The 25,246-nt window shown below is 38.7% G+C and overlaps 1 protein-coding gene across 1 annotated transcript; it reads left to right on the forward strand.

Annotated features, from left to right (window-relative positions):
- Positions 1-138: 138 nt before the first annotated feature.
- vwa10.2 (von Willebrand factor A domain containing 10, tandem duplicate 2) lies at positions 139-18,619 on the forward strand. Its single transcript, XM_048196768.1, has 16 exons — positions 139-560; positions 753-971; positions 4,589-4,882; positions 7,496-7,589; positions 7,702-7,830; positions 7,968-8,154; positions 8,827-8,996; positions 12,186-12,298; positions 12,540-12,656; positions 12,778-12,987; positions 13,218-13,350; positions 13,468-13,620; positions 13,869-13,955; positions 16,699-16,970; positions 17,064-17,357; positions 17,549-18,619. The coding sequence occupies exons 2-16, from the start codon at positions 774-776 to the stop codon at positions 18,005-18,007; spliced, it is 2,910 nt and encodes a 969-aa protein (XP_048052725.1). The 5' UTR covers positions 139-560; positions 753-773; the 3' UTR covers positions 18,008-18,619.
- Positions 18,620-25,246: the final 6,627 nt, after the last annotated feature.

The following is a 25,246-nucleotide window of genomic DNA, read 5'->3' on the forward strand; positions in this document are numbered from 1 at the left end:
AATCATTTCCAGCTGGGTAAACTTAGAAATGAAAGTTCACCTGCTGCCTTAAAAATGTGAGTGAACTCAACTAAACATAAGTTAACTCAACTTGAAGATAACCTTTGTTTCAACTCACAAATAGTCAAGACAATGGATTACTTTAAGTTTAATTTTTTAAAAACTTATAAACTTGAGATCAAAACCCAAAACTTGTCATAACAATTGGAGTTAAAGAGAAGAAATAAGTTCAAATAACTTAATGGTGCTTACAGCATTTTTACAAGCCATTAAGGTAACAGTTAAGTCAAGTTTGCTAACTATTGGATCAATCAAAGGGTGTAGTGGCGAAAAAAGGCACAATCTACAATGGTGGTTTATAAGGAAGTAAACATTCTTCCTTTCTGATTTTCTTAGTAACACACACTCACACTTACGATAAGTACTCTCATTTATGCAATCTCTAATTTACATCACAAAGTTATTTATGTGACGCTGACATTCATGACGTGTCTAAAGGTGTATAAATACGCTGACAGAGGCTGTGCATAAGTTACAGTATACACAAAATCTGTGAAAAGGTAATCCTCTAACTTTTTTTTATTCATAATTTTTCTCTGATTGGGTGATATGTAATATTTTGTGAAGAAATTTCCAGTTAAATATATAACTTACATTTATTTGTAATAATGTTTAGTGAAATGTTTCATCAAGCTTTTCTCATGGTGACAGAAGATGAGAGAAGTAAATTTTCAAACTGAATTTTCCCACAGCACCTATTATTGTGGACAGTAATGGCTTCACTGGTTGTAGTGGCTGTATTTCTTCTCTGGGGGACCTTGTTTAAACCCCCCCAGGTGGCAGCATTCAAACCTCTTTTTCAGGGTGGCTCCATCACCCATAGAGAAATCACTCAGATGGCCATCCTTCGCAAGACAGCAGAAGTGTGCCGTGATATAGCCACTGCCCAGGGACGAGACTTCACACTGGCTGTAAGAAAAGAACATGGAACTGAACTGAATTGTTAGAACAAGGAAGATAATTAGCATTTTAGGCCCTGATGGGTTTTGGTCGATCAGATTACACGAGGGAGACACTACACCTGGTGTTTTAATCTGTCTCTTTTGTCCACTTTTGTCCTGATGTTTTCTTGGGGAGGGTCTATGGGCGGGTAAATATGTGGGCTTTTTCAGATCTTTTGATCTAATGGACGAAATAAGCTCACTTAATATACATAACACACACGGAGATGATGGAAAAACACAGAAAAGCAGCAGCTTCCCTGACAGCAACATAGTGTCGGCCCAGATCTGGTCTACGTGTAATCCACATGTTCCAGATGTAGGCCGGATCTGGGCCGACACTATGTTGCTGTCTGGGTTTTGTTTCTGCTCTGACAGCTGCAAGATTACTCCAAACGATGTGAGTGCGTGTTAGAAATCAGGAATGGTGAGAGAACATTGTGCTTGGTGCGTTTTTCCTCTTCAAACCAAACTTGGGTCTTCAGCTGACAAAGTTTAAATCCCCTCTGGCTAGCGTGCTTCCCATACTGTTTTACTCATTAGGTCAGTAGGTAGAGAATAGATGGTCTTTTGTGGTTAATCAAACACATTTGACCACACGAGCAGTTACACAACGAAAGCAATGCGGTCGAATGTGTTTTCAACAAGCTCAAAATATTTTTGATCCCATTTACACCTGTATTTAGTGACATCCACTTGTGATCCGACCGACCAAAACGCATCTTAATACTAGGTGTAAACAGAGCCTTAGTCATGCAAACTACCAATGGGTTATTGAGTAAAAAAGGGTGTGATTAACATTCCTTCAAGAGACTTTCATAGTTTGTTTGTCTATTCTCAAATGTGAATTTTGAAACTGTTGTTTTTTAAAGTTAATAAGTCTCAAGTTATGCTACACACAGACCTGATTTGAAACCTAAACAGAAAACTAAAAAAACAGAGGGAATTTGAGTAATGTTTTTAATAATAATAATAATAACTAGAATGTACATTTCCTGAAGAAAATGTGAATGGTGCTTGCAGTGGCAAAACTCGGCACTCTTGATTAGCATGATGCTAGCATAATTACCGTCCTGCTAGGATGTTTTTAGCAAAATGCTAACATGATTAGCTTGTTGCTAGCATTATGCTAACACCCATAGAATGCTGCTAACATGTTTTTAACAAGATGCTAATCATTTTAGCACAATGATAGCAACATGCTAACATGATTAGCATAATGCTAGCATTATGCTAGCATGATTACCATGTTGCTAGCATGATTTTAACAAGATGCTAATCATGTTAACATAATGGTAGCAACATGCTAACATTATTAGCATAAAGCTAACATAATGCTAGCATTATTACCATGTTACTAGCATGATTTTAACAATATGCTAACATGATTAGCATAATGCTAGCATGATGTTAGCATGATTACCATGTTGCTAGCATGTTTTTAACAATATGCTAACATGATTAGCATGTTTGCTAGCATGATGCTAACATGATTAGCATTCTACTAGCATCGTGCTAACACAATTAGCATGCCACTAGCATCATGCTAACACATTTTTACTAGTTTGTGTCATGTTTAAACCCTAAGTTAATCACTATTAGCATTTAGCTATTCACTGTTAGCATGTGTAGCATGTTGGAAGTCCAGTTTGCTAGAATGAGTCAAAAGAGCCAACCGCCATGTCTCTATGATGCTCTGATGCAGAGATATAGATCTTGCTAAACGGTTGCTAGGGTACTCTGTTTGGTTGCTAAGGAGTGGCTTGGCAGCTACCAATGATGATACTCCAAAGGCTGCTTGACAATATAAACCAACCCCCATGTCTTTACGATGTTCTCATGCAGAGATATAGATCTTGCAAAACGGTTGCTAGGGTACTCTGTTTGGTTGCTAGGGAGTGGCTTGGCAGTTGCCAATGATGATACTCCAAAGGCTGCTTGCCAGTATGAATGATATAAACCAACCCCCATACCTCTATGATATTCAGATTTGAAGATATCCCTCTATGCTTTCGGTTGCTAGGGTGCTCTAAATGGTTGCTAGGGCGTGGCTATGAAGTGTTGAAGGTGATTTGTGATTGGCCGTTTGCTGCCCCGAGTCAAATGAGCCCACCCTCATGTTCCTATGACACTTCTATCCAAAGATATTCCTTTGATCTTTTTCAATGGAAGTCTATGGATCTTGTTGTTATGGTGCTCTATATGGTTGCTAGGGCGTGGCTTGATAGCTTCACAATGATCCTGGGAGACTGATTGGTTGCCTGAGTAAAATGAGCCCACCCCCTTGTCTCTATGACATTGTGATCCAGAGTTATGTTCAATACAAAATCCCTATGTAATTTCCCATAGTAGGAAAAACACAGTACTTCCTGGTTCATGGGCACGGCTTCACCATAGTATGTCTATGGGGCAACTTTGGGCAGCTCTTGCGCCCCAGGGGTACAACTTACACCCCATTTTGAGGTATGGTCTGACAGAGCCTGCCAGCCTCTTCAAACGTGGTAACCCACATGTTTCCACGAAATTCTCGTTAGGAGCTATGGCTCGTCAAAGTTCGTCCCAATGTTAAGTCTATGGGATTTTTCGCCCGATTTTTCGCCCGACGGACGAACATCGTACACTCGATCGCTTATAAAAGTCATAGCACACCACTCCTCAATGGGCCGGTTGATTTGACACCTCATTCATGGGTCTAGGACAAAAACTGCGGGAGGAGTAGTGCGCAGAAAAAAAAGTGGAAGAATAATAATAAGTATGCAGGAGAACTATATTGATGCTTTGCCTTTGGCGGACGTTCGCACGCAACGCGTCAACGTCCGCTAATGTCCAATTAGCGACCAAATGACTCATTTGAACAGATTCATTTGAATGAATCATGACAACAACTGATCTGTCCACACGGTCTATAATGAATCATTTACTCGAACAACTCTGAAATGAGAACACAAGTGTGTTTACCCCATTTAGCAAGAGTGGTTAGTAAAATTAGCCTTAATAATCCACAGTATTTTCAGGTTATTTAAATTACAATGTGTAGTAAATTAGGTCTACCTATAAAATCAGTTAGTTTAGACTGGAGTGAGGTGAAACCAGAACAAAGCAAGTTGTTGTTAGCTAGGTGCATTCAATTGTATATATGGTAGAAAATTATATTATTAGTTAATATAACTTCTAAATGCTACATTTTAATACTTTTCAGGTTTAGCAAAAAAGCATCTTCTCTTACAAAGCTATAAAATCATTTTTATTTATTTATTTTTTTTGCAAAGAGGGCAAGAAAGAATTACAGTGAGAGTGACAGGTACTTTATTGTCAGTATCGGGCTCGCAGATCACGTGGGTAGGGCACCTTTTACTGTTTGTGTGGATGACCATGTCTGTCACCACCAAAGACCATTTTTGACCCAGGAAAAACCCTGCATTGATTCATTTGAATTGAAATATTTAATACTTTCACAGCAAAAATTATGTATGTGATTAATTTAGAATAATTAATCACAGAGTATGTAATTAATTAGATTAAAATTTTTAATCGATTGACAGCCCTAATAATAATAATATTCTCCTGTTTCTACACCTCACCTTCAGATAAACAACAAACTGACTGCATCTGCTGTCCAGAAAGCCTGTGAAACATCTCCTGGTTCATCTTCTGCCCTCTCTTCACTGGGATTTAATTTAGCTATAACAGAGATTTATCTAAGCAATGCAGCCATAGATGCAGTGTTTGCTCTGAGTGCGGCACGGCACGTAGATAATGAGGCTTTCGTTGAGGGCCGGGACCTCATCACTCGTGGCATGGCTGCAGTAAAGGCCAGCGTTCAGCAGGAGAGCTATATCTCTGCCCGTATCACACTGGGGGCTCTATGTCATACTCTACAGGTATGTTATGAATGGAGATTTTTTTTAATATTCCAATCTGGCCCTATACCAGCATATTATATTTGTGTTTTATTTTACATTTACATGACAATTATGCATTTGGCAGACACTTTTATCCAAAGTAACTATGTTATCACTTCATGCACTCCCATGGAATCAAACCCATGACCTTGTCATTCCTAGCTCTATTTATATAAAGGTGCCAATTCTCTCTTCTCTTATTTTATGTATTAAAGTTTCTTCTTAATTGCTATGGCACATTTCTCGAAACATTCTAAACATTCTCTAAACTGTAAGTGCTTATCACAACTGTTCGCTGAAACATCAGAACTCTATAGCATCTGCAAAATGTAGTTACTCACCCAAAACATTTAATTCATGCTTACCTAGTTAATGTGTCAGTAAATTGACCAATGGCACCAAAATAACAAGTGTTTTTGTCATTGTGAAAGCTACACTGGTCATAATGTTTAGATGTTTTTCACTATGGAAATATTTGTTATATACAATTTGCATGTGTTTTCTACTTTTTAGTTGACTGTCTGTTTTCTACACTATACAAGAATGTCAGTTTTGTCTAGCTGAATGCTCTTTTAGATACAGATTCAGACAGTAGGTAGAAATTTACTAGAAAAAGTCAATACTGTAGTACACAAAAAGAAAATGGACATTTGGTCATAATTTATATTAGGTTTCCTTATCTACTATGTACTTACATCAAAAAATAAGTTGCTTGTTCTTTTTTTACATATTCTATACAGTATTTCGTCCTATAACACTAACACACATTCTTAGTATCTTTCCATTGTTCTTCCATGCAAATGTGTTTTGTCAGTTCATATGTAACACATTTCTACAAAAATAAACTATTGTTATTATAACTTAAAACCAAGGACTTAAATACACAGAACAATGAGTAGATGATTAACAGCAGGTGTGTTCAATGATGGTAACTATAATAACTTAATATGACAACAATTGGAGACAGAAACCAAACGAGAAGAGAACATGGAAACAAAATGAGATCAGAGAAGGCACTTCAACATAAAAGTCCATCAAAAGACACAGTAGGGCCTACTGGGATCATGACAGTATGCTTCCAAACTTGATTGGTTGATTGGTAAGATTGTGATTCCTATTTCATTTCAATGGCATGCCATTTGCCAATTCAGCAGACATTACAAATATTCAATGTCAAATGTATTTATAAAATATACATGCATGTCTGACAGATTTTGATAACTGAATGGATCATTTTGCATGTGGAGGCTCACGCAATGAAAGAATGTTTAGAAGTTGTGAAGAGTTTTCTAGTTTCACTGAGAATCAACTCATCAGTTTTGATCAATGAGCCATGTGCTTTTAGATATTGTGCAAATTGTAGACAATTGTATTTATTCTTGTGCACATATATGCCAAAACACATGCAAATTGCTTAAATCAATAAGAAATCCAAATCTGATGTGAACAAGAAACTAATTCTTCAGAGACCTGAACTTATTGTTTTTGAGAGAAAAAAAAAGTTCAAGAACTGAGTCTCGTTCAAGAATTGAGCCAAAGTGATTGAGAAAACTGTAACCTTTGTTTTAGCTCTAGTAGTTAAATTTTTTTTTTTTTTTTTTTTTTTTTTACATACTTTTATCTATTGATGAATTTAATTTGAGTTCTCTTGTAAAAGAGATAATCAATCTTAGTGGGACTTCCTGGTAAAATTAAGGTAAAATAAAAATAAGTAAAAATTAATTATGCTGTTTAAAATGGCTATATATATATATATATATATATATATTATTTTTTTATTAATTTTTTTTTTTTGAATTTCATTGCATAGAAAACAAAGTTAAACTACGTAACATATGCAAACATGATGACAGAGCTTTCTCAGAACTTTTTTTTTCAACCATTTTCTATTAGTTCTCAAGGTGATTTTATGAAGTCAGTTCTGCTAAAGTCCATATACAGGTTTAGTTGAACCACTTCAAATGAACTATGCACATGTTCCACTATGTTTGACAACCACAAAGTGTATAAATACAGTGCCCTCCACTAATATCAGCACCCTTGGTAAATATGAGCAAAGGCGGCTGTGAAAATAAATCTGCATTGTTTATCCTTTTGATCTTTCATTAACAAAAATTACAAAATTCTAACCTTTCATTGAAGTAAAATAATTAAATGTGGGGGGAAACTCACATAATGAAATAAATGTTTTTCTCTAATGCAAGTTGGCCACAATTATTGGCACGCCTAGAAATTCTTATGAGTAAAATATCTCTAAAATTGGCACCTTTACCAAGGGTGTCAAAATTAGTGGGTGACGCTGTACTTTTAGAATTTTGGACAGTGTTATTTGATTTGTAATAAATAACAATAAGACTAATAATATTTGAAATATCTGATCCTGTGGGGACATTTTTGGTCCCCATGAGGAAAACAGCTTGTAAATCATTAATTATGTTTTTTGAAAACGTAATAATGCAGGAAGTTTTCTGTGATGGGTAGATTTAGGGGTTAGGTCAGAGGATTGAATATACAGTGAGTGTGTGCGCGTGTGTGAATTATGTGAACACGTGAACAAGGTGTTGTTGGTCACTAAAGTATGTTTTTATGCAGGATTTCTATAGCCACAGTAACTGGGTGGAACTGGGAAGCACTGCTCCTTTCAGCACTCTGATCAGACCTGACCTTCCTCTCAACAATCTAGCAGGTATTACAAAATAAAATTACCTTCATTATACAATTTACATTAGTGTTTAGAAGCTAGTTTTGCCACACTATGATGTAAACTTCACATTCTTATCTTTTATCTGTATGTACAGACCGCAGCACACCAACATGCAAAAACTGCATTGGGAAAGACTGTAGTGATAATATTCTCCCAGAAATATTACTGCATAAGAAACTAACCTCAGGATATTTCGACATTTTCTTCTCTGCAAAACCTGCAGGTAAGGAAGCTTACCATCCCATGTGTAGTACTGATCTGCCTTTCAATTAGGCCTACTTAGGCTTACTATCATCACAGACCACAGGATGTTTGAAAATTGGGACCACAAATCTATATGCTGGCATAATTTTCTTTTAGGCAAGTGTAGCCATGGTGGCTTTCTTGATAGGACCAGTTATAGAGACCCCATCGGAGGCATCAATAAGGATGACATCAACTCAAATCATGGCTTACTTCACCAGCGTGCTGCTGACATGGCCATTAACGCCACTATGGAAATGTTGCAAGACATCCGACTAGCCACAGGCAACCAAGACTTTCTTCGGTACATGAACCTTCCTTTTGCACCACACATGGTTTTGGGCTCTTCTGTAATAAAATAAATAAGTCCTTCTGGAAAGTTCATATTTACGAGTTGGAAGTCGTAATTATGAGGTCAGATGCGTTCGTCACTTTGGTCGAAGTAACATGGCGATGTACCATTTCTACTTAGAATTCAGCTAGATTTTTTTATCTCTACTTCGACAAAATGATGCACGGTGATGAATTTTTATAGGCTATATACTGTCTATTTACTATTTACTTTACAAATTTACTGTCAATACAGATGCTGCATCCTTTGCATCAGATATGTTTTCTCACTGACCTGCCACAACTCTGAAAATTAGGACTTAAAGAAAGCTTTGAGTTTCCCACTCGTAATTACAACATTGTGGTGCCATTCATGTGCGTTCACTTTGTAAATACAATCTTTCCAAGATTACTTGAACTTAACATAACATTGAGTTTTGCAGTATTGCAAACATTTCTATATATGTATATTGTATATACATTTCTTTGGGGACAGTTAGGAAAAATGGGGGTGGGGGTTGGAGGGAATGTAATTTCTGCTGATGCTGTGGATACGCAAAGTTCTTTAGTTATTGCACCCCTAGAGTCAGAAATGTATACCGCTTTCTGGTTTAGCCAGTTTTATTTGTTTCTTTCTTTCTCTCAGGTTGATGGGCCTCAGTCAGACCTCAGTTCTGGCTTTCGTGATTGACACCACAGGCAGTATGTCTGATGACATTGAAGAAGCCAAGAGAGTGTCCTTCAGTATCATAGACAGCAGGAGAGGAACATCAGAGGAACCTTCAGAATACATTCTAGTCCCATTTAATGATCCAGGTAGTCATGTTGTGTATTTAGGACTGACTCTCTGTGGTCATTAAAAAATCCCATGGTACTTCTCACAAACAATAGGGGTGTAACCCCAGTGTCCTGGCCAAATTCCCTCCATTGTCCAGTGTCAATCATGGCCTCCTAATAATCCCCATTGAATTGGCTCTTTCACTCTCTCTCCTCTCTACCTATAGCTGCTGTGTGGTGAGCGCACTGGCGCCATTGTACTGTGGCTGCCCTTGCATCATCCAAGTGGATGCTGCACACTGGTGGTGGTTGAGGAGAGATCCCTGCTAAGATTGTAATGCGCTGTGGGAACTTAAATACATAGAGGAACTTAAATACACAGTGATAATGAACTCAAGGGCAAAGAAGTGTTTTGGTTGCATGAGTGTCGATAGAAACTAATCGCTGGTGGGAAATTAGAACAAAGGAAACAGGTATGAAGAGAAATAAACTAAAAGTCCATGAAAATAAAACTAAACACACAGATCGTGACAATACAGTCCAATTTTTCCCCCAACAGAAACAAAGGTGGCGGTGCCTCAAAACATTGTTTTGAATGACAAAATAATCAACAGTAAAAAAACAAATATTAAGAAATAAGAGATTTAACATTCTGTTGACTACTAATTCTTATGATAGCTTATAAAACACTGTCCCACTGTGACAACAGTGAGGACACACACTGAGCTCCTAAAGCATGCCGTGGTAATGCTGTGATTGGCTGATCACACTGTCAACAGGAATGTCTCATTATGTGTGCGCAAATGAGCCTGAATGCATCAAACATTTATTGAGGCATTTGCATTAAGTGGAAATGGATTGAATAGTTGCTAATCACCCATTCAGATATCATCACTTCTGTTCATATTCATATCTAACTTGAACTTACAATGACTTGAACATATACAGTGGTGTGAAATTTCCTGATTATTTTAATTTTTTTGCATGTTTGTCACACTTTAAATGAAGCAGTTTTTAAATGAAGGTTTTTATTATGAAGGGAAAACAAAATCCAAACCCACATGGCCTTGTGTGAAAAAGTGCTTGCCCCCCGCTGTTAAAACATAACTTAACTGTGGTTTATCACACCTGAATTCAGTTTCTCTATAGCCACACCCTGGCCTGATTACTGCCACACCTATTCGCAATCAAGAAATCACTTAAATTGGACCTGCCTGACAAAGTGAAGTAGACCAAAAGATCCTCAAAAGCTACACATCATGTTGAGATCCAAAGAAATTCAGGAACAAATGAGAAAGAAATTAATTGAGATCTATCAGTCTGGAAAAGGATATAAATGCATTTCTAAAGCTTTGGGGCTTCAGCAAACCACAGTGAGAGCCATTATCTACAAATGGCAAAAACATGGAACAATGGTGAACCTTCCCAGGAGTGGCCGGCCTACCAAAATTACCACAAGAACGCAGCGACGTCTCATCCAAGAGGTCATAAAAGACCCCACAACAACATCCAAAGAACTGTAGGCCTCACTTGCCTCAGTTAAGGTCAGCGTTCATGACTCCACCATAAGAAAGAGACTGAGCAAAAATGGTCTGCATGGCAGAGTTCCAAGACAAAAACCTCTGCTGAGCAAAAAGAACATAATGGCTTATCTCAGTTTTGCCAGAAAACATCTTGATGATCCCCAAGACTTTTGGGAAAATAGTCTGTGGACTGATGAGACAAAAGTTGAACTTTTTGGAAGGTGTGTGTCCCATTACGTCTGTAAGTAGTTAACTACATGTAGCGATGCTACTAGTTTAACTACATTTTTCAGTAGCTTGTCAGTAGTTCAGCTACTTTTAAAACAGTGTAGCTTTTCCAGTAGTTAACTACTTTTACCAGCAAGTAGCGGTGTAGCGCGACCAAAAGCTACAAGCTACATTCCGTTTTGCATTCTAACGAGCCTGCAATTCATTGAAGTAGCACGGCGGCTTACTAGATCACAAACTAAAATCGTGCATTACCGCCTATGTACCTTACTCAGGTGTGTAGAACCGCATTGGTGTTACATTTGTAGCAATTTTGCACTTTGACAGTCGGTGTGAGATATATAGGCTACATTTGAGTATTGTATCTTTTGATATAGTTTACAAAATAATACAGTACGCTTTGAAATCATAATTGTAGTGCATTGCGTTGATTTAAACCCCAAACATTTTATACTTAAACATTCTTCATTAACAGTTATTCAGTTATTTGTAATACATGCTATGTCATTTAAAAAAAAATCAAAGTAGTTTCAATGTAGCTAGCTACTTTTTGATAGTAACTTGTAGTGTAGCTAACTACTTTTTCAGAAGGGTAGCTTGACTGTAGTTTAACTACTTTAATTTATGAGTAGCTTGTAGTTTGCCAAACTACAGTTTCAGAGTAGCTTGAAAACACTGAAAATATGGTGGTAGTGTGATGGTCTGGGGCTGTTTTGCTGCTTCAGGACCTGGAAGACTTGCTGTGATAAATGGAACCATGAATTCTGCTGTCTACCAAAAAATCCTGAAGGACAATGTCCGGCCATCTGTTTGTGACCACAAGCTGAAGCGAACTTGGGTTCTGCAGCAGGATGATGATCCAAAACACACCAGCAAGTCCACCTCTGAATAGCTGAAGAAAAACAAAATGAAGACTTTGGAGTGGCCTAGTCAATGTCCTGACTTCAATCCTATTGAGATGCTGTGGCATGACCTTAAAAAGGCGGTTCACGCTCGAAAACCCTCCTATGTGGCTGAATTACAACAATTCTGCAAAGATAAGTGGGCCAAAATTCCTCCACAGCGCTGTAACAGATTCATTGCATGTTATCGCAAATGCTTGATTGCAGTGTTTGCTGCTAAGGGTGGCAAAACCAGTTATTAGGTTTAGGGGGCAAGCACTTTTTCACACAAGGCCATGTGGGTTTGGATTTTGTTTTCCCTTCATAATAAAAACCTTGATTTAAAAACTGCATGTTGTGTTTTACTTGTGTTATCTTTGATTCATATTTAAATTTGTTTGATGATCTGAAACATTAAAGTGTGACAAACATGCAAAAAAAATAAATCAGGAAGGGGGCAACAGTTAGTGGAAGTAAATTATATAAAGATATTCATAATATTCCTGTTATATTATTATTAAACTTATATTAAGATTAAACTATGTAAAACATTATTGTTTCTGTATCGGTATCTGTGATGTGTTTGTGTCATACAGATTTTGGACCTCTGACAAGGACTAAGGATGCAAATGTTTTCAAAGCGAGAATCAATTCCCTTAAAGCATCTGGAGGAGGAGATGAACCAGAGATGTGCCTGTCAGGACTGCTGGTGTGTGTGTTTTTCATGTATATCTTTTGAAAAGTTTTGTAAACCTTTATTTAAACTGTGAAAAACACTCATATTCACACTGATACAGTATATAAAATTATATTACTGTGATATTTTGAATATCTCAGCAGGGTTGAGTTTTGACTGAGATAAAGCCAGACTGAGACATTATAATAATCTTGAGGTCCTCTTATCTTGTGTTTTTTTTTTATTTATTTTTTTTATCCTCATGGTTCTCCAGTTGGCACTAGCAGGTGCTCCTCCATCTTCAGACATTTTTGTTTTCACTGATGCTTCAGCAAAGGACTCTGAATTGAGAAGCACCATTCAGGCCACGATAGAACGCACCAAGTCTACAGTTAGTGCCTGCAAATCCCTTCACTTCTACATCATTGCTGCTAAATTAATGAGTTGTTGAATTGTAGCTGACATTTTTCTGCATTTCTGTCTGCTCTCTGCACTTTCTCCCTGGCATCCAGGTCACTTTCATGTTGACTAACGCCCTCTCATTCCGTAGAAGACGGGATGTCTCACAATCTCAACAGTTTAATTCAAGATCAATTACTCAGTCAGACATACAGCTGTACAGAGACCTGGCTCATATTTCTGGTGGACAGGCCATAGAGGTCACAAGGGCTACACTTTCTCAGGCCACTGCAGTCATTACGGATGCATCTACCTCAGCCCTGGTATGTTCTGACAATGACTTAAAGAGATATATCAAAAAGTCTTCATGGAACATACAGGACAGATGACAGATGAGTTTTTATTTTAGTTTGAACTACCTCTTTAAACTCACTATAACATATTTAATATGGAAAAATGTAAGAAGAATGGGTTTTCACCCAAAAATACAGTTCTTTGGAATTTTGATATGAAACACTGCAACATATTGAAAACATCTCTGTGTTTCTTGAAGGTGACTGTTCTTTACGTAGAGAGAAGTCCAGCTATTGCAGAAAGCTTTTCTTTTTTGTTGGATCCATCTCTGTCCAATGTGACTGTGTATATCACCGGAGACTCTCCAGTCTTTACACTTTACAACCCTACAGGTGAGCAAAAGCACCTTGAACATTGTGTGTTGATACGAGGGTTTTATTTTCTGCAATACAAAAATCTAGATGCCAAAATCATTGTTAAAAATAAACTATGCTTCCCCTGTCTTTCAGGTGCGTCTCAGTCAGGTTCAGTGGCAGATGGTCCTCTGGGTAGCATCCTGACTGTAGGGAATTTAAGGAGAGTAAAACTAAACTCTGACAACCAGACAGGGGAATGGAAGATCAGCATTAACTCTACAAGATTCTACAGCCTTAAAGTCACTGGTAAAGATTTTTATTCTGCCAGATATGTAAGCCATTGAGATTTTAACTTTTATTTCAAATGTATTATTATTACATTTATTTTTAATCCAATCTTGATTTTTTTTTTTTTAAGTTTAACAAACAATGGTCAACAAACAATAGTTTTGAAAAGAAAATCTGTGAAATGTTTTCATTTGGAACATTGTAATAATTATGCATTTTGCAATAGTTGTGCTACATTCACTATATTTTAATTGTGACTACTACAGGTCAGAGTTCTGTGAACTTTCTCTTTAACTTTGCGGAGCAGATAGAGGGAGGTGACCTCGCACCAAAAGCCAATCGTCCATTCATCGGTAGGATACCATCTTTTATCATTTGATATTTACGTTCAAAAGTTTTGAGTCGGTAAGATTTTATAAATGTTTTTGAAAGAAGTCTCTTATCCCCACCAAGGCTGTATTAATTTGATAAAAAAATACAGTAGAAACAGTAATATTGTGAAACATTATTGCGATTTATAATAACTGTTTTCTCTTTTAATATAATTTAAAATGTAATTTATTCCTGTGATGGTAAAGCTGAATTTACAGCATCATTACTCCAGTCTTCAGTGTCACATGATCCTTAAGAAATCTTTCTAATATGCTGATTTGGTTCTTAAACGGTTCATCAAAAAATGTAATTTCTGTCATTAATTACTCACCCTCATGTCGTTCCACACCCCTAAGACCTTCGTTCATCTTCAGAACACAAATTAAGATATTGAAATATTGATATTGAAAGATATTGATATTGATGAAATCTGAGTGGTTTCTGATCCCCCATAGAAAAAAAACGTAATTACCACATTCAAGGTCCAGAAAGGTAGTAAAGATATCAGTAAAATTATCCACATAACTAGAGTGGTTCAACCTTAAAGGATTAGTTCACTTTAAAATGAAAATTACCCCATGATTTACTGACCCTCAAGCTATCCTAGGTGTACATGACTTTCTTCTTTCAGTTATATTAATAATCACCCTGATGCTCCTAAGCTTTATAATGCCAGTGCACGGAAACCATGTTTGAAATTCAAAAAAGAGCATCCATACATCAAAAACGTACTCCGGGGGTTAATGAAGGCCTTCTGAAGTGAAGAGATGTGAATGTGTAAGAAAAATATCTATATTTAACACGTTATGAAGTAACGTCTAACTAGCTTTCGCCAGACCAATGTCGATTCAGCTTGTTTCTTAAGTGGAGTACGAAAAGCGGTCTGGCAGAAGCTAGTTCTATATTACTTTATAACTTGTTAAATATGGATATTTTTCTTACACAAACTTCAACTGTGTTCGACTGAAAGAAGAAAGTCATATACATCTGGGATGGCTTGATGGTGAGTAAATCATGGGGTAAAACAAACTACAACAAACAAACAAAAGAACAAATAAAATAATTTTATTCAACTATTCCAGGTTCTACATCAGAACACTGACACGTTCTGTTCGATTCTTGTTCGTTCGTTTGAGTCATCTCATTCATTCCCGTTCAGTTCGAAAAATATCTTAATTTGTGATCCGAAGATGAACAATAATCAAAAGCTGAAAAAACGTAAAAGTTTAAGGCAACAAACTTAAGCAGATTTTTGAGTTTTCTCAACTTTTTGTTTTATAAACTGAATTAAGAAACAAGTTAAGAAAACTCAAAAAATCTGCTGACGTTTATTGCCTTAAAGGTGCCATCAAACGTTTTTTTACAAGATGTAATATAAGTCTAAGGTGTCCCCTGAATGTGTCTGTGAAATTGGAGCTCAAAATACCCCATAGATTTTTTTTAATTAATTTTTTTAACTGCCTATTTTGAGGCATAATTAGAAATGTGCCGATTCATGCTGCGGCCCCTTTAAATCGCACGCTCTCCGCCCCCCTCCCGAGCTCTCGACTCTATCACTGCATAAACAAAGTTCACACAGCTAATATAACCCTCAAAATGGATCTTTACAAAGTGTTCGTCATGCAGCATGTCTAATCGCGTAAGTATGGTATTTATTTGGATGTTTACATTTGATTCTGAATGAGTTTAAGGCTGTGCTCCTTGGCTAACGGCTAATGCTACACTGTTGGAGAGATTTATAAAGAATGAAGTTGTGTTTATGCATTATACAGACTGCAAGTGTTTAATAATGAAAATAGCGACGGCTCTTGTCTCTGTGAATACAGTAAGAAACGATGGTAACTAACCACATTTAACAGTACATTAGCAACATGCTAACGAAACATTTAGAAAGACAATTTACAAATATCACAAAAAATATCATGATATCATGAATCATGTCAGTTATTATCACTCCATCTGCCATTTTTCGCTATTGTTCTTGCTTGCTTACCTAGTCTGATGATTCAGCTGTGGACATCCAGACATCCTGCCCTTGTCTAATGCTTTGAACATGGACTGGCATATGCAAATATTGGATTATTAATATTACATATTAATGATCCCGACTGTTACGTAACAGTCGGTGTTATGTTGAGATTCGCCTGTTTTCCGGAGGTCTTTTAAACAAATGAGATTTATATAAGAAGGAGGAAAAAATGGTGTTTGAGACTCACTGTATGTCTTTCCATGTACTGAACTCTTGTTATTTAACTATGCCGAGGTAAATTCAATTTTCAATTCGATGGCACCTTTAAACTTTTAAGTTTTCTCAGCTTTTGATTATTGTTCTTCTTCAGATCACAAAGTTTTATCGGCTTTTGATTTTTTTACAGTGCAGGTGTGGAACGACATGAGGGTGAAAAGGGTGAACTAACCCTTTAAGAAACATTTCTTATTATCAATGTAAAAAACAGTTGTGCTGCTTTTAGTGCTGATATTTGATTTTTTTTTTTTTTTTTCGGGATTCTTTGATGAATAGAAAGTTCATTATAAATGTGTTTACTGTCACTTTTGATTAATTTATTCTGTCCATGCAGAATAAAAGTTTTATATATATAACTTATTTATTTATTTATTTATTTTTAAATCTTACTGACCTAGGAATGTATAAACATGAAGAACACTTTATTTTTTAGTGTCATCAATATCAATTAAAAAAATGTTTCTCTAATTGCTGATCAGGTCGAAATGCTTCTTTGCTTGTCTCCGTGACCGGAGGAGATTCAGTCACAGTGACTGACGTGCTTCTAGTTGAAGCTTCAGGACCTGGTGTTGTTAATGGATCCATCAAAGCAGTGGGTGCGACAGACTTCCTGGTCAACGTAGACAGAATCCCAGAGGGGGCATTTGTGGTCCAACTCAAAGGGGTGTTGAATGACTCGACTCGATCTTTGCCTAGTCAGTTCCAGAGACAGTCACCCACGCAGCAACAAGGCTCTATGGTTACCATCACGGTGAGCTTAAAGGGATAGTACAACAAAAAATCATTGACACATTGACAATACATTGACAATATTTCTAACCATATTAACCATTTCCCTTCTCAGGCTCAACCAAATAGCAATATAGAGCCTGGAATCCCTTTTGATCTCAACTTTACATTGGTCAGTAATGCTACAGAGAGCAAATATACTATCCGAGCCCGGACTGACCGTGGCTTCAGCGTGTCTTTCCCCAGCTCTCTGAACATGGGGACAGAGGGCAGCGCTCAGGGAACTGTAACCCTGACTGCACCTTCTGACACAAAGTCAGGGACGGATGTCACACTCACTATTGAAGCAGAAGATCAAGGGTCCGGAGACTCGAATTACGTGGCACTGCGGTTCAGTGTCATGACTAAGGTAGCTGTTATGAAACCGCAAGGGTAGACATTATTAATAATTACCTTCAGTTTAACTTTTGTTACATTTTATTTGTACTGTAACTGATCTCCAATGAAGAGAATAGCTCATTGTTTTGGATGCAAACTTTATTAGCATTAGATTTTTCATTGTCTCTGATTAACCTCAATTATTATTTTCTGTTTTGGCAGGTCACTGATTTCTCTAGCCCTGTCTGTCAGGTAGTGAGCATCAAAGCTGACTGTCCTGTGCAATGCAGCACAGCATCATGGGAACTTTCTGCCAACTTGACGGACGGTAATGGTACAGGCATATCCAGTGTGTCTTTCAACCGTGGGAACGGCTCTCTCAGCTTAAGCTTTGTGATAAGTGAGGATGGCACAAATGTGACTGTGGCATCCTACAATGCTTCCTGTTGTTCTCAGGAAGTAGAGCTGGTAGTTGTGGACAGGGTGGGAAATGTGGGCACATGTTTCACTTCTATAAAGAGTCCCTCTGTAGATACAACCACAGTTAAGCCCTCTACACCCTCTGCAATCACTAATAAGCCTTCGACAATCACTACAGTCATAACAACACCCAACAGAGGCTGCTTTGTGTCTTTCTCAATGTTTGTTTTGCTCTGCAACTTAATTGTTTTTTTTATGTGAATAGGTGAAACTTTAGTTGAGTAGAAACTTCAATTATATTATGAGATAAGAATAACATGCCTATGATGTAGATTTACATGAATCAATGTCTAAATTGTTAGGGTTAGGGTTAAAACATGGTTGTATTATAAATTCTTTTTTTTTTTTTTTTTTTAAATGTGCAATAATCAGTGAAAATTATTATAGAAAACAAAGAGTTGCCTCAATTTTTTTTTTTTTTAAATGTAACCCTTCTTATACGATATAGTAAAGTATGAAGTTGCAAAAATAATTAATCGGTTACACTTTATTTTAAAGTGACGTAGTTGCACTGTACTTACTCAAATAAGTACTGAGTAATATTCATTAACTACATGTACTTACTATAGAGTTACAGTTAGGGTTTGGTTTAGGGTTAGTTTCTTGTAATTATGCAAAATTTACAGTTCGACTATAGAAGGGTACATGTAGAAAGTGTAACTATGTCATGTAGTTACCAATTAATCTACATATAAAAAGTAGGGAGAGCCCAAATGTAAGCTGCACTTATTAGTTTGAAGCAGTGTTTGACTGAGTTCAGTTACATCCTGTCTGATACTCCTAAATAAATGCTCCAAAGAGAATGAAAATGTTTATGATGTGTGGATTCCACTTATTTTCTCAAGAAATGTTTTGAGACGGTTACAACATTGTGATCCCAAAGGATCCTCAAACAAAGCTCACATTAATCTTAATATCCTGTCTAATATGTTGATCATTTAAATTTTTGTCTTTGTCTAGATTATGTAATGTAGTATCCAGGATCGACAGTTTACCCAACACCTCGTTTTCATTATTTCATCTTGTATGGTTTCAGGCTTTGGTTTCAAGGTGCTCTGTTTGCATTTTGGAGCTTTAATAAAAGACCTTGCTGCCATCTAGTGGTCATTACAGGAAAATTAGTATATAAGGGACAATATTATAATGCCAGATTTAGGATTATATAATCCAAACAGCCTAAAATAGTTAAGCATCTTTTAGAATATTTAATTACAGTTATATTTTGAGACAACGAAGTTCAATGAAGTGAACAGAAATTACAGACATTGCAATTGCCGTTACACACCCTGATGTGATCTTTGATTAATTTAAATATATTGCAAATAACATTTAAGAGCTATTTTTAGAATAACATCTTGAGAATTTTAGTTTCAGGCTCTCTGAATGTATTAACTTATTATATGTAATACATATATATACATTTCTGATATTGTTGTCAGATTTTACTGCTGATATGAAAAGATAATCTTGGCTTTTTGGCCTCTAGTAGATACAAGTTATTATCTACATTGAAAGTAGCTGCCTGGGAGTGTTACCAAAATGACCACCGAGTGAACTGACTTGCTTTAAAGTCAAATGTTTACATTAATAATAATGTTTACATTACATCAATATTAACATTAATGAACTAAAATACAGACCGTTTACTTTTAAATTTTAAATAGAGGAAGTTCAGATTTTTCACATTACTATCCACTTCAGGTCCTTACAGTGCTTTTATAACACTATAAGCCCTTTAGCCTCATGAAGTAATATGGTCATTATAACTAGTGGCAAAGCGTTTAGATTGTGGGTATCGATATTATCCTCCTTTCATTGTATATCTTGCCTTGAAACTGCTGGAGTGGGTATGGATTCCTCTGTGCCTGACTCATCCGTCTGGGGAGATGCTGCTGCTGTTGTAACTGGAAAAAGAGGGAAAGCGAAGCAGAAAACTAGATGATTATCAAAGTTCCTTATCAATAATCACAAACAACTGAACAGAAAGCAGAACTCTCAAGCCACGAAAGGCCAGCAGCTGCTTGCACACTCACGTCACAAGGATGATTATTTTATATGAGCATAAAGAAAGCCCAGCACTGTGTCTATGGTGTCAATGGCACTCACCTGTTCTGCCAGCATGTGCTGCTGCTGCTGCTGCTGCTGTCTCTGTTCCAATATAATTTATTTTTGTTCCATAATATTTTTACTTTTTTATTTTGTATTTTGCGAGAATTTCATGATACTAATTAATATTTATGCAATGATTATGAAAAAATGTTCCCATTGAAAAAAAATAAAATAAATAATAATAATATTTTTTCACTGTTTTTCAATGAATGCAGTGTTATGCAGTATTTTTATGTTAAAATAGAGTCTAGGCCAGGGGTCTCAAACTCAAATCGGCTGGGGGCCGGTGCTGTAATTGACACCTCATAGGAGGGCCATTTTAACATTCAAGCACAAGAAAATGTACTTTCCTTTATTATTTTTCATTTACTTCAAAATTCATTACTTACATTGATTTTTGCAAAAAAAAAAAAATTAAACAGCAGTTAGATCCAGTATTAGTTTTGCAGGACAGGACAGTGTCTGCAGGAGAGTGGCCCTCCAAGGCCAAAGTTGCCCATCTCTGGCTCACATCATTACACTGTTATTGACAGTGGACAATGGATCTATTTTGCGAGGTGAAATTTTGTCACCACAATATTTTTTTTCTTGTTTGTCACAAACATACAAAAGTTCTGATACTTCAAAATGTTTCTCTAATTGCCGAACAGGTCGGAATGCTACTTTGCTTGTCTCCGTGACCGGAGGAGATTCAGTCACAGTGACTGACGTGCTTCTAGTTGAAGCTTCAGGATCTGGTGTTGTTAATGGATCCATCAAAGCAGTGGGTGCAACAGACTTCCTGGTCAACGTAGACAGAATCCCAGAGGGGGAATTTGTGGTCCAACTCAAAGGGCTGTTTAATGACACGTCGATGACTAATCGATTCCAGAGACAGTCACCCACCCAATTTAAAGGATCTAGAATAACCATCACAGTAAGAATTATCTGGAAAAATGTTGTAATTTACAACAATCATAAAACAAAATGCACTTAAATTTACATCACAGTGTAGTACAAAAAGAGCATCAAACACGCATCATTGTATGAGAGAAATAACATTAACCATATCTGTTCCTCCACAGGCCCAATCGCAGAACACTACACTGCCTGGAGTCCCATTCAGTCTCAACTTCACTATCCGAACCAGGACTGACCTGGTGGAGAGCTCTCTAAACCTTGTAGCAGGAGGAAGCGCTCAGAGAAGCATCACACTGACCGTACCCTCCAAAACCGAATCTGGGACGGCTGTCACACTCACTATTGAGGCAGAAGCTCCGGGGTCCACAGACCTCAATTATGCCTTAGTTCAATTCACTGTATTTTCAGTGGATGTTACTCACTTTGCATGTGCCTTTCTATCTCCTTTTTTTTTGTTTCCCATTTTGTATTATTCAAAATAATATTTAGCACAGCAAGTAACATTGTATGTTGTTATCTTTACTTGTCTTGAGGTGTAAAAGGTAAATATTTAAGAATTAAGGTTTACTATTGAAATTTCACTCTCACTTTCTGAAGTTAACAAACAGATGTGTTTGGGACTAGATTTGTGGATAAGCTGTGGTTTCAACAGTAACATAGACTTAACTCTTGATCTTGTTTTAGAAGTTTATTAAAGGCAAAGTTCATATAAGGGGCAGCAGTATTATACAAGCTTACGACATAGTGTTGGTTTTAATTTTTACATTTGCTTTCACTCTTCAGCCTCTCCTTGTCACGGGAAATAAAGACAGATGCAAGCGCAAGTCAGAAAATCTTATTTATTGAGCTTCACACCAGCGTCAGAGAAACACACAGAACAGCAGGAGAGCGGTGACACAGGGACTTCGATGAGCCGTGGTGAGATGGTGGTGATCGTGCAGAAGTCCCGGTGGATGATGATCATGCTGAAGTCCGGGAGTGACGAAGTGAAGAATCCAACGTGGAACAATAAACTGGAACGAGGACACGACGAAAACCAACTCCAAGGGATGCACACACGAGGGACAGAGGGAACAGAACAGGAACTCCAAACAATGATCTGACAAACACGAGACGAAAGACAAGGCATTAAATAGGCTGTCTAGATTGAAAACAGCTGCCGCTGATCAAACAATCAGCGGCGACGCCCACATGAAACAATTAACGTGACAGCACAACAAAAACACAGACGACAGCATGAGACCGCGGATCTTCAACCGCCTCTCGGCGTTCCCAGGAGCACCTGCCTGTCGATTTTAATCATTGATAAGGGAGTGATCCAGGATGTCCCTAGCAGGCACCCAACTTCTCTCCTCCAGACCGTAACCTTCCCAGTCCACCAAGTACTGGAATCCGCGCCCCCTCCTTCTCGAGTCCAGAATACGATTAACCGAATAAGTGGGTTCCCCGTCTACGAGATGCAGCAGAGGAGGAACTGGGGTAGGCGGATTAATGTGTGAATGAAACACAGGCTTGATTTTAGATACTTGGAAGGTGGGATGAATTCTCCTGTACGCTGGAGGAAGTTTGAGTCGGACTGCCACTGGACTAATGATTTTAGTGACAGGAAACGGGCCAATGAATTTGGGAGCAAGCTTATTGGAAACAGAGCGGAGCGGAATGTTCTTAGTAGAAAGCCACACTTTTTGACCCACGACATATACGGGAGGCTTCGACCGGTGGCGATCTGTCTTAGCCTTGGTGCGCGCCCCCACTTGGAGAAGAGTCTCAAGGGCTCTAGTCCAAGTGCGGTGACACCTCTGGACGAAGGCGTGAGCGGAGGGGACCGCGACTGCGGATTCCAAACTGGAAAAGATAGGTGGCTGGTACCCTAAACTACATTCAAATGGTGAGAGGCCCGTGGAAGACACTGGTAACGAATTATGTGCGTCATCAACCATGGAGAGTTGCTGGCTCCAGGAGGAAGGATTCTTGGAAACCAAACATCGCAACATTCTTTCCAAATCCTGGTTGGCTCTCTCGGTTTGCCCATTGCTCTGGGGATGGAACCCAGACGAAAGACTAACAGTCGCCCCCAGCAACTTACAAAATTCTTGCCAAAATTTGGACACAAATTGGGGCCCCCTGTCGGAGACCACATCCATCGGGAGGCCATGTAACCGAAAGACGTGATCCACGACAGTTACCGCTGTCTCCTTAGCAGAGGGTTATTTGGGCAAAGGGATAAAATGAGCCGCCTTCGAGAACCGGTCCACTACGGTCAAAACAACCGTGTTCCCCTGGGAGGGTGGGAGGGTGGTGACAAAATCTAGCGCAATGTGGGACCAGGGTTTCGAAGGGACAGACAGCGGTTGGAGTAACCCATCCGGGGGTCGATTGGAAGTCTTACCAGTGGCACAAATCAAGCAAGCCAAAACAAAACTGCGAATGTCACGAGCCATAGCAGGCCACCAGAACCGTTGCTTAACCAAAAAACTGGTGCGATTAACCCCTGGATGACAGGCTACGTTGGAACAATGCCCCCACTTGATAACATTGGACCTTAACTTCTCCGGCACAAACAATCGATTCGGTGGGCACCCGGGCGGAGGCGTTACCCCTTCTAAGGCCGACTTGACCTTTGATTCGACCTCCCATGTCAGAGTGGAGACCACTAATGTCTCGGGAAGAATACACTCGGGAGTAGACGGGCGTTTGGAAGGATCAAAAATACGAGATAAGGAGTCGGGTTTGATGTTTTTTGAACCCGGGCGGTACGAGAGAGAAAAATCAAATCGTCCGAAAAAAAGTGCCCACCGAGCCTGCCTGGAGTTTAGTCTTTTAGCAGTTCTGATATATTCTAAGTTCTTATGGTCAGTCCAAATGATAAAAGGTACCCCCGAACCTTTCAACCAATGATGCCATTCTGCCAAAAACACGCAGGGGTGAATCTTATCGTCTGTGGGAGAACGCTGGGATAGAACTGCACCTACCCCCACCTCTGACTCATTGACCTCCACCACGAACTGACATGAAGGATCAGGGGCAATGAGGATGGGAGCCGAAACAAAGCGACTTTTCAGTTTGGCGAATGCAGCCTCAGCTGCATCGGACCACCTGAACGTCGTTCTAGGGGAGGTCAAGGCGGTCAGAGGCGTGGCTAGTTGGCTGAAATTGCGAATTAAACGCCAGTAAAAATTGGCGAACCCCAGAAACCTCTGTAGGGCCTTACGGGAATCTGGACTTGGCCAATCCACCACAGCCTTAACCTTGTCAGGATCCATGCGAATTCCCTCAGACGAGACGATGTACCCTAGGAAAGAAACAGCATTTCTCCGCCTTGACAAAAAGCCCATTCTCTAGCAGCCGCTGAAGCACTCACCTGACATGTTGAACATGTTCCTGGAGAGATGAGGAAAAAATCAATATGTCATCCAGGTAGACATATATGAACTGGTCAACCATATCTCTCAACACATCATTGACGAGTGCCTGGAAGACCGCCGGGGAGTTGGACAGCCCGAAGGGCATGACCAAGTATTCAAAGTGCCCCCTGGGAGTGTTAAAAGCGGTCTTCCATTCATCCCCCTCCCTGATGCGGACCAAATGATAAGCGTTCCTTAAATCCAATTTAGTGAAAATGGATGCTCCCTGCAACCTCTCGAACGCTGAAGACATCAACGGCAAAGGATAGGTATTCTTTACCGTGATGTTATTCAACCCCCGGTAATCAATACAAGGTCACAAAGAACCATCCTTATTTCCAACAAAAAAGAACCCTGCCCCCGCTGGAGAAGAGGAAGGGCGAATGAACTTTGCTGCTAGAAAATCAGAAATATATTTCTCCATGGCCTCCCTCTCGGGAACAGACAAAGAGTACAACTTTCCCTTAGGCGGAGACTTACCGGGAACTAAATCTATAGCACAGTCATAGGGACGGTGCGGAGGAAGAAAAGCAGCTCGGGACTTACTGAACACCTCCTTCAGGTCCAGATACTCCGTGGGCACGTTTGACAGATCCGCGGCCTTGTCCTGCAACACAGAAGCAGACACAGAAGAACAAGCAGACACAAGACAAGACTCATGACACTGAGTGCTCCATTCCATGACGGTGTGCTGCCGCCAGTCCACCCTGGGGTTGTGTTGTGTGAGCCAGGGGTGACCGAGTACAATTGGTGCCAGGGGTGAGTCCATGAGAAGGAATTGGATAGACTCAGTGTGATTGCCAGAAGTGATGAGAGTGACGAGACTGGTGGTGAAGGAGATGTCGGGTAGATTCTGTCCATTGAGAGCGTTGACAGAGATCTGATGGGTGAGGGGAATGATGGGTAACTGAAACCTTTGTGCATACTGTATGTCCATGAAATTACCTTCTGCTCCTGAGTCCAGTAAGGCTTGACAGGTGAGTGTGTGATTGGCCCATCTCAGTCTTACCGGAAGGAGAGTGGATGG

This window comes from Megalobrama amblycephala, linkage group LG7 (assembly GCF_018812025.1).
Source record: "Megalobrama amblycephala isolate DHTTF-2021 linkage group LG7, ASM1881202v1, whole genome shotgun sequence".
Lineage (NCBI taxonomy): Eukaryota > Metazoa > Chordata > Actinopteri > Cypriniformes > Xenocyprididae > Megalobrama > Megalobrama amblycephala.

What these genes read in the sequence shown, in the direction of transcription:
- vwa10.2 (XM_048196768.1), top strand. Translation starts at nt 774, where the DNA reads ATGGCTTCACTGGTTGTAGTGGCTGTATTTCTTCTCTGGGGGACCTTG. An exon ending in CTCTATGTCATACTCTACAG is followed by an intron (nt 4,883 to 7,495) that starts GTATGTTATGAA and finishes GTTTTTATGCAG; the next exon opens with GATTTCTATAGCCACAGTAA. An exon ending in GCTCTATGGTTACCATCACG is followed by an intron (nt 16,971 to 17,063) that starts GTGAGCTTAAAG and finishes TTCCCTTCTCAG; the next exon opens with GCTCAACCAAATAGCAATAT.